The 13,253-nt window shown below is 40.0% G+C and overlaps 1 protein-coding gene across 4 annotated transcripts in view; it reads right to left on the bottom strand.

The window, feature by feature from the left end:
• LOC126210582 (replication protein A 70 kDa DNA-binding subunit-like) overlaps positions 1 to 13,253 on the bottom strand; it is a 339,516-nt gene that overhangs the window by 256,073 nt on the left and 70,190 nt on the right. For all 4 annotated transcript variants that reach the window (XM_049939850.1, XM_049939849.1, XM_049939847.1 and 1 more), the window contains exons 7-8: positions 11,169 to 11,373; positions 3,059 to 3,153 (exon numbers count right to left, since the gene is read on the bottom strand). In XM_049939850.1, coding sequence (XP_049795807.1) covers positions 3,059 to 3,153; positions 11,169 to 11,373 — 300 coding nt within the window. The remainder of the gene's footprint in view (positions 1 to 3,058; positions 3,154 to 11,168; positions 11,374 to 13,253) is intronic.

The following is a 13,253-nucleotide window of genomic DNA, read 5'->3' as shown; positions in this document are numbered from 1 at the left end:
GTATCAATATAAAACTATATTTCAAAACACAATTTGTAAAAATGTAATAATGTTTTACTCTGTTTGTACAACCATACCATTTTCAGCATGTTTTAGATTTAAAAAACCCCACTGATGATGGTGATATTTGTCGCTGAAACTAGTTAGGGATAATAAAGAAATAAATGAATAATAAGGTGTTTTGTATCAAGGTGGACTCAATTTGTGATATTACTGTTGTTTCATCAAAGTTTGTCAAACGTTTTGCTACATGAAAAATTGAAATATCGTTGTCTAACACTGCGTAAGCTGTTAATACAAATAGTACCCAAGACCGGTATGGTTTCTTGATCTGATTACGTCTATTTTGTCACTGTCTGCTAGATACAACAAAATAGGCCTTTCTAACACTGCCGAAATTGTAACACACACCAAATAAACGAGACTGTTTTGGCACAAATGGTCATTTTTATAACACGACAGAATATAATTCACAAAGACCGACATAAAATGCCTATTAGGCCTACTACAAGCAAAAAGCTTTATGTTAGAAAATAGTTTCACATTTCATTCATACACTCCAGTTTCTTGAGCATGAGATCGAAAAGTAGTAGTACAAGATTTTTATATATATTTGGAATCGTCATATTCTTCCCTAATTTCTGTGATGTCAGCGTTTCTTCTCCTTCCTCATTCTAATAAACAATCTTGTCATGACTAATTCTGGAACTATTCCTGCCTTTGTCAAAAACTTACTCGCCAGTTAACTTCACTAACCCTGCCAGAATCACTGGTTTACTTATCCCTGATTATTCTCCGGTTAGGCGTTGTTATGCTCGTACAAACCATTTTCCGTGTTACTTCCTGAACAGAACTTAAGTGGCTGCTAGGTGGGGACTGTACAACTGGCCCTTACTAATGTAGCGATCTGGCCAAAGATTTTCTGACAAAATTTCATTTTCTTGAATATGCCGAGAACATAATGTGTAATCTTTCTCACCTGTTATTCCTTTATTTCTACTCTGGTAGTCCGAATCTATGGATTTCCCTAGTAATTATAACAACGCTGATCATTTGCAAACCCAATCAACAACATAATCAGACAGTGATTGGCGTTCACTCGTTCGGCTTTACTCCGTTCAGCTTGTATAGCTCGGCTCCCTTTTGCCTGCATGAAAGTCTATTTCCAGATGCGACTAGGATTACCCTGATAGACATCACGTACACTATGCACGCATTCAATAATCAACTTATGATACATTCAGAAATCAACTTACAGTGTGTGTTCAAAAACCAACAAGGATTCGTTTCAAAACCATATGAATAATCGATAGACCAACGTGCGCTGGATGCTAGGCGCTTTGTGAAACAATATGAATTTGCGCCCCCCACCCCCCCAACCCATCCCGGTCACAATTCTCGCCTGGGTCAGATACCTCTGTTTGCCACACACACCCCCCCCCCCCCCCCTTCCCCCCATAGAACCAGGCCTGCTGTACATGCATGAATCTGGCAGCTTGGGCACGGCAGTATATTTTTTCCCGGTTGCATCTAGCTGCTTGCTGCGACTACTTACACAGCCAACAGCCACATTTCTGTAGCCTGAAAGGGGCGAAGATACAACTCATACGCCACTCAACTGTGCATGCACATGAACCCGCTCATAACTGCTAAAACGATTCTAATATAAACAATTGTGACATCATGCTCATTGGAGGCAATTTGTTGGTATGAAGCATTGCATTGTCCTCCTAAAGGCTTTGACACTTTTTGCAGTTGGCAAATGCTTGTGTGAGCACTGTGTTTTGTTGTTGTATATGGCACATTCCTTTGCAATTTATGTTTTATTTTCATATTTCTTCTCGTTCACGTTTCACTGTTGCAGTATTATTCTGCAGTAGCGTGATACAGTAACATCCTTTGTTAGAGTATCGATTCTTACCAGTCAAAATTACAAAAATTTAACTGAAAACTAAGACAATGAAAAATTTCTGGAATTCTAAAAAATTCCCGGTTTTTTCCCGGTTTCCTCCCGGATGAAAAAATTCCCGGGTTTTTCCCGGATCGTATACACCATGAGTACTGAATGCTGAGATTGGTAGTGATTGGAAAAAATGACTCGATCTGCACTTCTGAACTCTAATGAAACTTACCATAAAGAAGACACGTCAAGTTACTGGGATACAGCAACTTCACTTGTCTTCTTTGCAGTAAGTTTCAGCAGACTTCATAAGTGCAGATCAATGCTAAGTAGCAATCTGTCTTTCCCTACACCGTTGATATTCCTACCTGGGGTTTCCATTGTTTGAATTCTGTTGAAAGGTGTTCCTGTCAGCCACTGTGCCGACAGTTCTCTTGCAATTAAATGTTAATAGATACTATTAGGTTGGCAGTAACAGGGAGGACAGCAGTAGCGCTACAGATTATTCTGTCTAGTGACCAATAACAGTGATGCAGATCTGGAGAGCAGGCAAACATATTAATGCAAAAGTGTGTGCAATTTACCATAGTGAACAAACAAAATTTGACGGAATTAGAGAAGGTTGTAAACAGTAGATAAATTTCTTCTGAGAATGTAAAAGTGATTTTGTAACATATTTATTTAAGAAATTTTTTTGGACAAGTTCAATAGCAGAGTAGTGCCCAATTAAATGAAAATTTTCTTATTCCATAATATCATAAAAGTGTGATTAATGTTGCTCGGCACGAAATGTGAGTGTCTTATCTTTAACAGATTTTTCCATCATGCATTTATAAATGATTTAAAGAACTAGTTTAGCTGTAAGGATATTCAACCTTTTTGGGAGAGAGTACATAAATAACATTCATAGTACAGAAGTAGCTCTTAACAGCATGTGTGACATAAAATTTGAGGTAGTCTGTATTACGACAAAACTACACCTCACAAAGTTTAACAAAAGTGAATACTAATGAAACAAAGAGCTGAAAATCTGTCAAGTCCAGCAACAAAACAGTCACATACAAAGCTCAAATGGTACAGACTAACAGAAAATAATTAGTATTGCAGTTAAGCATGACACAACGAGCATTTATTAACTTGTTATAGAAGCTTCTTTACCGTGGCGTTGCTCTGGTCAACAATGGTAACCTCACGTTTCTTCTCTTGCTCATTTCTTTTTTTACTGCCAGTATCCTTTACTACACCAATGACATCTGCATATAGAGAAACAAAACAAAAGAAATTAACAATGGCTCGTTGTACAATAATCAGATTAATTTTTTTATCAAGTAGCACACAAAATAAAGTTATAAAGGACAAGTTCAGCTCTTATGACCTTATAAGGCTGTCACCAGCCAACTGTTGTAAACATGGGAATTCATCAATCATCAGTCGCCTCTTACTACAGGTAGTTACGCACGAGTCATCTCGGCAAGCCTAATAATATCCTAGCCTATACCAGCAGACAACATGTCAAGTTATGACTGTGGCCTATGCTGAGATTGCAGAAATCTACATACATCGTGCGCACGTCTGATTTTTTTCACAACTGTGGAATAAACCAGTCACTGGGCAGCCATTGAAAGGCGAACACACGTAAGTGATACTTGTCAGATTTTGTATTGTGGGTGGGGGAAAAAAAAAGGCATAACATGAAAACATTGCACCAAATTTTGTTTTAAGCTTGGCAATTCTAAAGTTGAAACAAGCCACAAGATTCAACAAAGGAATAAAAAGGAGTAGCGGTAGAACTGCTTCAAAGATGGCCATTCATTGGTGAAGGGAAAAAAACTACGTTCATGTAGACCCTGGACACTTGCACACGAAGTCGATACTGATCACGTATGGACCTTAGTGATGCACAATACCCAAATCATGAAAAGAGAACTTGCTCATGAGATTAAAAGTAGTTTTGACCCCATTCTTTCCATTTTAACAGAACACTTGGACTTAGCAAAATTTGTGCCAAAGCTGCTAACAACTGAGCAGAAGCAACTTCCTTTTGAGATTGCAGGGAGCCTGCTGGATACTGTGAACAGTAACCCAACTTTCTCAACACAGTGCTCACTAGTGGTGAGTCCTAGGTTTATGTGTAGGACTCCATCCAGTCATTGCAATGGAAGCACTCTTCACCCCAGAGGCCCAGAAATGTGAGACACGTCTACAGCAAAGTGACAGGCGTATTGTCCTCCTTTCCTTAACTCCTATGGTGCGATCTATCACTACCCTGTAATGTCAATAAGGAGTACTATCTACAGGTTCCACAACACCTTCAAAAAGCAGTGAGATGCAAATAGCCGGACTTGTCGGCAGCGAGCAGTTGACGATTTACCACAATAAGGCACCCACTGAACATTCTCGAAGAATTCACACATTTTTGGCCAAACATAACACGAATATGGTTTTTTAGACTCCTTATTATCCTGACACCCCCCCCCCCCCCCAATGAACTATGGACCTTGCCGTCGGTGGGGAGGCTTGCGTGCCTCAGCGATACAGATAGTCGTACCGTAGGTGCAACCACAACGGAGGGGTATCTGTTGAGAGGCCAGACAAACGTGTGGTTCCTGAAGAGGGGCAGCAGCCTTCTCAGTAGCTGCAGGGGCAACAGTCTGGATGATTGACTGATCTGGCCTCGTAACACTAACCAAAACAGCCTTGCTGTGCTGGTACTGCAAACGGTTGAAAGCAAGGGGGAACTACAGCCGTAATTTTCCCGAGGGCATGCAGCTTTACTGTACGATTAAATGATGATGGCGTCCTCTTGGGTAAAATATTCCGGAGGTAAAATAGACCCCCACTCGGATCTCCAGGCGGGGACTACTCAAGAGGACGTCGTTATCAGGAGAAAGAAAACTGGCGTTCTACGGATCAGAGCGTGGAATGTCAGATCCCTTAATCGGGCAGGTAGGTTAGAAAATTTAAAAAGGGAAATGGATAGGTTAAAGTTAGATATAGTGGGAATTAGTGAAGTTCGGAGGCAGGAGGAACAAGACTTTTGGTCAGGTGAATACAGGGTTATAAATACAAAGTCAAATAGGGGTAATGCAGGAGTAGGTTTAATAATGAATAAAAAAATTGGAATGCGGGTAAGCTACTACAAAGAGCATAGTGAACGCATTATTGTGGCCAAGATAGACACGAAGCCCACGCCTACTACAGTAGTACAAGTTTATATGCCAACTAGCTCTGCAGATGACGAAGAAATTGGAGAAATGTATGAGGAAATAAAAGAAATTATTCAGATAGTGAAGGGAGACGAAAATTTAATAGTCATGGGTGACGAATTCGAGTGTAGGAAAAGGGAGAGAAAGAAACGTAGTAGGTGAATATGGATTGGGGCTAAGAAATGAAAGAGGAAGCCGCCTGGTAGAATATTGCACAGAGCACAACCACTTGGTTTAAGAATCATGATAGAAGGTTGTACACATGGAAGAACCCTGGAGATACTAAAAGGTATCAGATAGATTATATAATGGTAAGACAGAGATTTAGGAACCTCGTTTTAAATTGTACGACATTTCCAGGGGCAGATGTGGACTCTGACCACAATCTATTGGTTATGACCTGTAGATTAAGAAACTGCAAAAAGGTGGGAATTTAAGGAGATGGGACCTGGATAAACTGAAAGAACCAGAGGTTGTACAGAGTTTCAGGAAGAGCATAAGGGAACAATTGACAGAAATGGGGGAAAGAAATACAGTAGAAGAAGAATGGGTAGCTTTGAGGGATGAAGTAGTGAAGGCAGCAGAGGATCAACTAGGTAAAAAGACGAGGGCTAGTCGAAATCCTTGGGTAACAGAAGAAATATTGAATTTAATTGATGAAAGGAAAAAATATAAAAATGCAGTAAATGAAGCAGGCAAAACGGAATACAAACGCCTCAAAAATGAGATCGACAGGAAGTGCAAAATGGCTAAGCAGGGATGGCTGGAGGACAGATGTAAGGATGTAGAGGCTTATCTCACTAGGGGTAAGATAGATACAGCCTACAGGAAAGTTAAAGAGACCTTTGGAGAGAAGAGAACCACTTGTATGAATATCAAGAGCTCAAATGGCAACGCAGTTCTAAGCAAAGAAGGGAAGGCAGAAAGGTGGAAGGCGTATATAGAGGGTTTATACAAGGGCGATGTACTTGAGGACAATATTATGGAAATGGAAGTGGATGTAAATAAAGATGAAATAGGAGATATGATACTGCGTGAAGAGTTTGACTGAGCACTGAAAGACCTGAGTCAAAACAAGGCCCCGGGAGAAGACAACATTCCGTTAGAACTACTGACGGCCTTGGGAGAGCCAGTCCTGACAAAACTCTACCATCTGGTGAGCAAGATGTTTGAGACAGGTGAAATACCCTCAGACTTCAAAAAGAATATAATAATTCCAATTCCCAAGACAGCGGCGTTGACAGATGTGAAAATTACCAAACTATCAGTTTAATAAGTCACGGCTGCAAAATACTGACGCGAATTCTTTACAGACGAATGGAAAAACTGGTAGAAGCGGACCTCGGGGAAGATCAGTGTGGATTCCGTATAAATGTTGGAACACGTGAGGCAATACTAACCTTACGACTTATCTTAGAAGAAAGATTAAGAAAAGGCAAACCTACGTTTCTAGCATTTGTAGACTTAGAGAAAGCTTTTGACAATGTTAACTGGAATACTCTCTTTCAACTTCTGAAGGTGGCAGGGGTAAAATACAGGGAGCGAAAGGCTATTTACAATTTGTACAGAAACCAGATGGCAGTTATAAGAGTCGAGGGGCATGAAAGGGGAGCAGTGGTTGGAAAGGGAGTGAGACAGGATTGTAGCCTCTCCCCGATGTTATTCAGTGTGTATATTGAGCAAGCAGTAAAGGAAACAAAAGAAAAATTCGGAGTAGGTATTAAAATCCATAGAGAAGAAATAAAAACTTTGAGGTTCGCCGATGACGTTGTAATTCCGTCAGAGACAGCAAAGGACTTGGAAGAGCAGTTGAATGGAATGGATAGTGTCTTGAAAGTAGGATATAAAATGAACATCAACAAAAGCAAAATGAGGATAATGGAATGTAGTCGAATGAAGTCGGGTGATGTTGAGGGAATTAGATTAGGAAATGAGACACTTAAAGTAGTAAAGGAGTTTTGCTATTTGGGGAGCAAAATAACTGATGATGGTCGAAGTAGAGAGGATATAAAATGTAGACTGGCAATGGCAAGGAAAGCGTTTCTGAAGAAGAGAAATTTGTTAACATCGAGTATAGATTTAAGTGCCAGGAAGTCGTTTCTGAAAGTATTTGTATGGAGTGTAGCCATGTATGGAAGTGAAACATGGATGATAAATAGTTTGGACAAGAAGAGAATAGCAGCTTTCGAAATGTGATGCTACAGAAGAATGCTGAAGATTAGATGGGTAGATCACATAACTAATGAGGAGGTATTGAATAGAATTGGGGAGAAGAGGAGTTTGTGGCACAACTTGACAAGAAGAAGGGACTGGTTGGTAGGACATGGTCTGAGACATCAAGGGATCATAAATTTAGCATTGGAGGGCAGCATGGAGGGTAAAACTCATAGAGGGAGACCAAGAGATGAATACACTAAGCAGATTCAGAAGGATGTAGGTTGCGGTACGTACTGGGAGATGAAAAAGCTTGCACAGGATAGAGTAGCATGGAGAGCTGCATCAAACCAGTCTCAGGACTGAAGACCACAACAACATTATTCTGACATGGCACCGAGTGACCTCTGGCTTTTCCACAAACTGAAAAAGATTCTGAAAGCAATCAGTTTTCAGAACAGGGAAGACAGTGCACACAATTTGACAGAGTAGCTGCGTACCACGGCAAATGAGGCTTTCCGGCGATGCTTCCCCACAGAGGCAGCAGTGTTGGGAAAGGTGTGTAGAAGCTGATTGAACGAGATTTGTGTCAAACAACTGTATCTAACCAAAGCCTGATTCTACAAGTAAAAGTCTGATCCTCAGCGGTCAGTAAATAAAGATAGACATGAGTTTGAAAGAAAATCAATTTATTTATGAAAATACAACGTACAATCACCAACAAACTTTACATACTCACATACTCCTTTGCCTTTAATCCAAATAAACACAGACTGATTTACTGATATTTTACGTTTACTACGAGTATACAAAGACAATGCAGAAGGTGACATATAGGCAGATTTACCAAAGTCTTTATTTGCAAGTTCTGCCATATGATAGGTACGGTAGGCAATAATGTCTCTATCAACAAAACTTTCAAGTCCAGGTACATTGCCTGGAACTGTAGCTCAACTGCAGTGTGGGGCTATACCATAGAGAGTGGGCGACTGGAGACGGGGCGAAAAAGGGAAGACGTTGTTACAACGTAGGTGGCTTACGATGGAGAAGTTTCTCTGAACTGCATAAAAAGGTGTTGCCACCTCCACAGCCGTATTCCGCTGCGCACCCAATCTACGAAATGCAGTCCACCTCGTGACAAACCTACTCTCATCCCTTCCTCACACTGGCTGTACCCTGTGAGAGACCTGTTTTGAGCACCTGTGAAGCACAATATATTCCAGACTCCCCCCTCCCTCACATGCCACATGTAGATCCTACCTTATCACAGGCAAAGCCCTATCATATACTAATTCTGCAGTAACTTCTTCACAGCCTTTAATATGGGCCTGACTGCTAACCAGCTGATCACAATCAAACTGTGGCCAAGAGCAAAGCTGACCTCTCAGTGGAGAGGTTTGCTGAGCACAACATTCTCTACTTCAACAGCTGCTTCACAATCTGGAGCATCGGAATCCCTGCCCACCGACAGCAGCTTTTCTGAATTACTTAATACTGGCCTTCTTGCACTACACAGGCAGGAGCTGTCCTTACAACACTCCTTCGATCATGCAATCCTCCTGGCCTCAATCTCTGGTAGCCCCTGTTCCACAACCACCTCCACTACGTACCCACGCGGTTCTACACTCAACCTCTTGTCCGGAGTCACCATCTTTTTATGTTGTATACCCTCTCCCAGTCCATCCCCCACACCAGTCTGCTCGACTTGCAGCTGTTCCTGTCTGTGCCACGATGATCTCTCCAGCACCACATTTGTGTCCCACACAATTACTGTTTCTAGCTCTCAACCATCAGCAAACCTTTCTTCTAATCCTCTCTCCTACTCCCCATCTGCACCTTCCTCTCCACCAATTTCACTCCATAGAACCACTCATCCCCAGCCAAAATCCAAGGCCGGTACTTGAGATACGTCGTTCATGAACTAATGGGTCCAAAGGAACGGTTCACAAAGATGAATGGTAGGAGTGAGGATCTAATTCTAAGAAACGGTCTTTCATTGTTCACTTCAGTCACGGCTTCCCACTTACAGTTCCCGGGAACAGGAAACGGTCAGTCTCATTCCCACAATGGCACGTCGGCTGGTCTCCCTCCAGCCTCGGTCCCGTTCACGTCTGTCTCAGTCTCAGTCTCAGTCTCCCTCGGCTGCACTCGTCCTTCTACTTGTGGCCACTCACAGTTCCACTGCCTACTGCTCCTAGTTGGTATCAAGTTGTTTGTTTCGTTTGCTGCGCATGCCGATTCTAGATCTCTTTCAAACATTTTTTGAACTCTGGGCTTCTGGTTCTTTTCGTATTCTATTCAGTGTCCACGTCCGGCAATTAAAATCTATTTTATAATTATGAAAATCACATAAAAATTTCATGGTATGTAATACATACATCTTTTCAGGTAACAAAAGCGCATATCAGCTTACTTCACTACTTTGATAAACAGCAGAAGATATACTTATGGAGAGGCAAGATTTTTTTTGTTATTACACATGCAAAGGAAGTCGGCATGGCACACATGAATGGCCACTTTTTTTGATCCACGGTAAAACAGCATGTTCATTGCTATGGAAGGCAGACTGACTTACAACTGCATGAAGCCCATACTCCATAAACGAGTGTTTGGTGTTACATTTTGTAAAGAGAACATCTTTTACAATATTACTCAAGTGGCACAGTGCGACACAGGAAAAATTGGCCCCGAGTACTAGACTGCTCATTGTCGTTCACCAATCGTCATCCATCGTTTCGAAATAGTTGTTTGCATTAGCTTATTTGTTATTTCTTTATCGCCTAATTATTACATGTTTATCCAGTCTGCTCATAGTGGCCAACAAATAGTGTGTAACAGGTGAGTAGTCTGTACTCAGGACCGGTTTTCATTTTCCACCTTATACTGTTTCACTGCGATCAGCCCCGTAATGCTACAGTTGGCTAAACGAGAGGTTTCGCAAAATCACAAATATTACTTCTACAACTGTGTGATCATTCTGTAATGAATAAAAACTCTGTACTCCGGGGGGGGGGGGGGGGGGGGGAGGCAAGTGACCCCTCTTGGCGCCTTTCATCCTTCAATCACCCATGCTAATAATTTTCAATTTTTCGTAGGAACCATACACTGTGCACAAACGAACTGTGAACAAGTAAAAATGGACGGTTCCCAAAAAGGAGCTATCACCAGTGAAATAGTTCCCAAGGATGAACGAGTTTGCCCGTCTCTAGCTGGTACATTGTCGCTGGCTGGGGCAATGATGGCATGTTCACTTGCTCTTTGACCTCTGAAAAAGGATTAATTTGAATGCCTCAACCATACAGTGAATTGTTACCTTCCTTCTACCTACATTTCTGTAAGTATCATGTACGTGTGTATCAAACATATTATTCACAAGGTAATATAGTTCCATCCCTCCTTATGTTAATGTGTTTTTTCATAAAGTGTTGCAGTACATTATAGAAAAACACATACGTATACATCACATTGTGTGAAGTTTTTAGTCAATGACCTGTATAAATATTGCTGGATCATTTATATATGAAAAAATCCATACCAGACAGATACAGTTTGGTAAGCCCCATGCCAATATTTGCTCGAGTTGGACAATTGTTCAAGAAGTTTAAAGTTCTGTAATTAATTTGCTGCTGTTGTGTGTCTAATTCTCCTTAACCAGTCATGCAATGAAGTTTTTAAACACTTCTTGAAATGAGATGTTTCTGAACTGTACACAAGCTTCGGAGCATCACCAGCCCAAAATATTTTATATCCATCTTATGCTTTTCATTCAGGGCTTTATACGTTTTAGGTTTTGTATCCTGGTTTTAATACAAACTTCAGTGCTTGACATGAGACGTTTTCTGATCAAGAGCAAACATTGTGCACAAACTCTTTCATGAAAACAATGCCTTCAACATAAAACTACTTACCAATGACTGCTGAAAGAGCAGTGTCAGCAAGTTTGTTCAGAGATACAAAGTTGAAAGCAATGTGAGGGATGCTCGTGTCATCTTTCTTACATGGTCTAACTGTCGTCCAACGTGTAAACGTCATTTGGTAACGATGATTGACGCTGGTAAATTTCTTGTTTGTTGGATTCAGCTTACCTCTACTGATGAAATACACTCTACCCTCCTGAAACAAGTAATAATATATTAATAAAGGTAATAACAATGTTGTGCTTTCAGAATAAAAGCAGTCTTGGTTGCAAAATTATTTAATATCAATAATGCATTGCACCTTTTTGGGGCATCATCATATTCTGCAAAGGCAGCTGCATAGGTAACCCATCCATCACAAAGTCACATGCAACAATCCATTTTATGTGGCTTTATGATGAATGGGATGCATATCCAGCTTATTTTAGGCAAACTGGTGATCCCTCAAAAGGATTAAACGCATTATTGATGTTAAATAATTTCGCAACCTACATTCATTTTATTTTAACAATGGACACTCCAGGCAGGAATATCAACAAAGTAGGAAAAGACAGATTATTACTTACCATAAAGAAGACACATTAAGCTGCAGACAAGTACACTGAAAAGGCACGCACATAGAGCTCAGTAATAGTGAAGTTTTTCATCTACCTTCAAATGTCAAACCTACAAGGCAAAAACAAATATGTCTGCCTTTATTTAATTAACAATGAGTTCACCTTGCAGGATATTAGTAGCCCAATCATCTGCAAAGCTAACTTCTGATATTATGTTGCGTAAAATGAACATGCTTCACAGAGAACAAAGCACACAATAAAAACAAATCGCAACAGTTACGTTACTAACTGGATGACATCACTGTCTGTAGCAATGTTACCAGACCTACAAACAATTAACTGTTAATCACTATTACTCTGATACAGGTTTACAATGAGCACAATTAGGGCCTCACAACAATGTGTGTTACTGCAGAGATGAAATGAGTGAAATGTGGAAGAGAGAGTGGGAAGAAAACTTTGGGCTGACTTACCTCTGATTAACAAAAATGGGCACATGTTAGAGGTATATAATTTTACACTGTTATTACCATTGTATTACACATTTGTACATGTGATCTGTACAATAACAATAAATAATAACACTATCAAGTAATTACTGGATTTTCCCCAAAGAAGAAGAGAGAAATGACAACTTCAATAAATTAAATTACAACAACTGCACTTCCTTCTTGCAAGACAATGTATACTGCCACTGGTTGCACACAGACAGGAGGGGGCAAATTTTTCTCAGATAAAAACACACTTTTTCTCATCCGAAAACACACTTTTACCTGGGTGAAAGTACAGTTCTTCTGAGTTAAGTGATAATATGTAAAACTTATTAATCCTTTGAATAGCAAAGGTTTTATATGCCAGCATTGAACTTCACAGCACTTTAGGAAACGAAACACAGCAAAAAAAAACGATGTTCTGTAAAGACCTTTGATGCGCAGCAACATTTACGGTGCATATTTTCGTATTACAAAAGGACAAACACGAATTCCACCACAGCACTGAAGTCTAGACTGTGATGTGCCTTTGTAAACAATTATAGCTCATGCCAGCCAATGACAGCAGATATTCAGAGCATGGGACATGTGATGTTGTTAGCCAATAGCAACATTACTGTTAAGTGATGTGAACACACAAATAAGAAAATTTAATGGTTTAAATTAATATACATACATATAGCTACAATAAAATCTAAATTCTCGCATATAATTTTTTTTAATTTGCATAATTTGTAATCTACAAAAGATCTAAAATAAGCATTCACACTAATCTTAACTTGGTCTTTTTAAACACGGGTTGCCCTTTAAGATATATCAACAAAAATGTGCCAGTAAAATTTTAAGTAATGGCAAAATGGTTGGTCTTTTTGGCTTGAAATTGTTGCATGGTTGTCGAGCATTAAGTTTTGAGTTAGAATCTAACGCTCTGTGATTTAAGAAAGTCTCGCATGTAATATAAGTCATCTTGTGTAAAAGGAAATTTGCTTTGAAAGTACCACTTCTCAAATCACCATTCGCAGCACTTT

The sequence above is a fragment of the Schistocerca nitens genome, chromosome 10 (assembly GCF_023898315.1).
Source record: "Schistocerca nitens isolate TAMUIC-IGC-003100 chromosome 10, iqSchNite1.1, whole genome shotgun sequence".
Taxonomy (NCBI): Eukaryota; Metazoa; Arthropoda; class Insecta; order Orthoptera; family Acrididae; genus Schistocerca; species Schistocerca nitens.
Note: the sequence above shows the minus strand (reverse complement) of the source record. Positions and strands in the feature narration are given on the sequence as shown.